The 3,699-nt window shown below is 35.7% G+C and overlaps 1 protein-coding gene across 1 annotated transcript; it reads right to left on the bottom strand.

The window, feature by feature from the left end:
* Positions 1 to 827: 827 nt before the first annotated feature.
* Positions 828 to 2,339, bottom strand: LOC137919757 (protein NDRG3-like). The gene has a single exon (XM_068762937.1). The coding sequence runs from the start codon at positions 1,976 to 1,978 to the stop codon at positions 1,001 to 1,003; it is 978 nt and encodes a 325-aa protein (XP_068619038.1). The 5' UTR covers positions 1,979 to 2,339; the 3' UTR covers positions 828 to 1,000.
* Between the last annotated feature and the right edge of the window lie 1,360 nt (positions 2,340 to 3,699).

The raw sequence follows: 3,699 nt of genomic DNA, 5'->3' as shown, positions 1-3,699 counted from the left end.
ATACATGATGCTAAATAGCATAATGAGCGCATTTGATCGCGTAACGAAAGAGCGAGAATTATGAATATGCTATTTGTCAAAATAAAAAAAAATACTTTATGTCAGCGCCCCTCAAAAATTGACCATCCAGGTAGAAGCCTGACTTTCGCGTCTTTTATCCGGCGCTGATGTCTTTTGTATGTTATGTTATAAAAAATTAATTGCTAATAAAACAAAACTTTTCTACTGCTATTTTCTTAATTTAAAATGAATCATTTATTTTAATAACAAATTAACAACAAAATAATTTTCTCCCCGTCTTTTCCACTTAAGTAAAAAAACGCCATCTCGTGGCCAATGCTATTACTATCTACTATCCCGTATTTCGTGAGAATGTGTCGACATCGTAGTTATCATTCTGTAGATATAGACGTTCGGAGCTTTTTTTTCTCCGTGCTTCATTATGACATAGGCTCATGGATAAGAGGCAACAAAAATGTTGAAAAATAAAAACAGTTTTTTTATGTTAAGTTTTTAAATAATTTGTTTATTTTAACTGCGCAAATCACGGCAATGTTCATAGAAATAAAGGTTTATTATCAAAATATATAATTTAAATTCGTCAAAAGGATCTGTTGAAGATGCTGTCAAAATATGAAATGAAGAATTATTTTATTTAACTATTACTGAATACATGTAGGTAATAAGTAAATTATTTATATACATGATCATAGAAGTGGTAATGTAATAAATTTATTAACAGGTTATTTTTATTAAAATAAATATAAAATTTAAAACAAAGTGAAAATATCTTAACACTAAGTGGAAGGGTAAATTAAAATGCAATGTAAGCCATAAAATAATTTATTTTAATAAATTTCTCAAAATAATGTCTAACAATTTCGTCCTACAATTCCAAACATGTCTACAACAAACGTGTTGTTAAAGCTCGCGTGTAAAGAAGCGACGAGTGCATTCTATTGTGGCAGCGATGCGTTGTCCTCTAGTTTCGGTGATGTGACTACCTGCAGTATCCTTCACCTTGAAGAAACAGACGAATTGCTTCTGCTATCTTACTCGGTTGCTCCTCAAGAACCATGCCGCAGTCCGAAATACTAAGCCAAGACGTCTTAGCAGGGTCTAGACGACCATTAAACGTTACGGTATCCTCAACGTGCGGAGACAAAGCGCCAGTAACGTTTAGAACGGGGACCTTGACAGTGTTATTGTCTCTAGATATTCCCAAGTCGCTGCGACGTAAAAATGAGTCGATGAACATTGCGAGATTGATCGGATTGACATGCGAGAAACACTCTTTGTAAACTTGGGCTAGGTCATGATTGCGGTCGTCAGTGCTTCGGCCGAAATGATGCCACATGAGGTAATCGACCGCACTCTGAGTCATGCCGCTCGAGCGGAGCTGCCTAGTGTTGATTTTTTGATAGAGCCATTCGGTCCATCCAGCTTGAGTGGAGGTACAATTTACTAAAATCAGAGCATCGACTTTTTGAGGGCTGGCAACGGCGTAGCGAGCGAGTATGTTCGCGCCCGCTCCAACGCCGAAGCCGATGAAAGATCGCAAACCGAAATGACCTAACACAAAATCAATCTGCGAAGCCAGTGCATCCATATTAGGATAACTATAATCTTCAGGGAGCGGATGGGCTCCTTCCTCTTGACCCGGAGCGTTAATATGATAAATGCAAAATTTTTCCAACACCGGTCTCATTTCGACGAAATTGAAGAACGCCTGGAAATTGGCGGCATAATTCAGTCCAAGGTCGTGATAAGTGATTATGGCGCGTTTAGTTCGGTCCCCGCGGACCGCTACCAGGATGTCCCCACGCGAAGTCCTCACCCTCTCTTCTACGCATGCGCCGTCGCTCTGTAATCGTCTGTCCGATGGACTGTGCAACTGAACACTTTTCAAGTCGTCTTCTAGATTATCAGAAGACATCATATTCAGTAATGCAATGTTTTCTTGTATTGTAACTGGCATTGTATCAACCGATATTAATTTCCGGCTTCTTGTAAATTTCTTTCAACTAACCTTATTTTCTATATTTCGATGTTCAATGTTTATTCTTGTCTCGCAGGTGATTTTCACTAATAGTTTTAATTAATTAGCACAACTTTTGAAATTGCATTTATCGCTTTCATAAACATCCATTAACATCATTTCTAATCTTTAGGCCTAATATTTATTCACAGGTAACTCGTTCAAAACGTCGTTAATTACAAATCTCTCACTATTGTCTATACAAGCAACTAACGTAACGTACGCGAGATTCTTTGGTGGGAATGTTAGAGAAAATGGTCAATAACGTCTTGACCGAACCGACGCGTGTCCCAGCTCAGCGTTGGTTCGGCACTGCTCGGTAGTTTCCGCAGCCGATCGGAGCGATGACGCATTCCCTCGCACGAAGTTCGCGCCGGTGGAACCATCGCGCATGCCTGTTCGTACGAGTCGATTTTAGTCCCCTTGACATTTGCTTATTACGTCAACTTTTTTACTAACAAATTAAATGGAAAAAGAAAAGTATTGCTGCGTGATACGACAAAATATAATAACTGTAACGTTTAGTAAAATAGAATTGTGATGTTAAACAACGAATTTAACAATACAGATTTTTGAACAAAATTTCACTTTTAGAGATTATTGTTAAAACACGTTTTTTCCTTGTTAATAAAACCATAAAATACCGTTCACTAATGATTTCACCTAATTCTCCAGGAAAAATTGCATCAATAATCTTTTTATTACGTTAATTTACAATGAACAACCACTATCCATTTTCAAGATCGTTATTTATACAGAATGATTGGTTATTGGTGTAAAACGTCTCCCTTTAAACCTTTTAAACATGTCAATCAATATATGGTGCACTTTTTCCACAATTCGGCTTATTACGTATTATAATTAGTTAGTGTTGATTATATGTCCCTGCAGACTGTAACATCAGAAATTATAAAAATAAAAAAATATATTAGAATATTAAAAATAATTAAGATAAATTATTTTTTTAAATAACTTAAACAACGTGGAAATAAAAAAATAACATGATATGGTCATATATTATATATAGTTTGATTGCAAATAAGTACAAAAGCTTTAATGTTTTTAGACTTATAACCAATTACGTCATCTAAAATAAAATGATATAAAGTATTATTTACGTAGTTTACTATTAAATGTCAAAAATAATTCTTTAACTTTATTTTTTATTCTGGTTAAAATATAAAACGGCACTAGTACAGCTTAATGTTTTTTTTATTGGAAAAATATCTAACACTGGATTGTCTATAACAAAATGAATAGCATCCAGATTTTTTCCAGCGAGCTAATGTTTATACAGGCCTCTCAGGACTACCTAACCTAATTCCTAAAAAAAAACATGTCTCCTCGGCTCTCACTGTCGTCAATCACATCAATCGTAGGTGCAGCTACCTACAATTCACTCCGCGTTACAACTTCCAGAAACTGGGTCACGACCTTTATTTCCTAGGTGATGCTACTATTTAAAAGTTAGATATCTGTAATGTCATGTTGCAGATAGGAAAAAGGGTTGCAAGAACCTCTTCCAATACCACTTCTAACAGCGCTAAGGCTTTCCGAAGTTTTAGTAATATTAATGAAACAAATATTTATTCTAGGCTTTGTTAAGCATCTTCAGTAAAGTGAAGATATGTGGAAGGTATGACGGCTTCGGTGACGCGGAT

Source organism: Battus philenor, unplaced genomic scaffold (assembly GCF_028537555.1).
Source record: "Battus philenor isolate CCGP_79_NKW_IND1 unplaced genomic scaffold, ilBatPhil1.0.hap1 SCAF_17, whole genome shotgun sequence".
NCBI lineage: Eukaryota > Metazoa > Arthropoda > Insecta > Lepidoptera > Papilionidae > Battus > Battus philenor.
The sequence above is the reverse complement of the archived record's forward strand: the minus strand, read 5'-3'. Positions and strand labels throughout refer to the sequence as shown.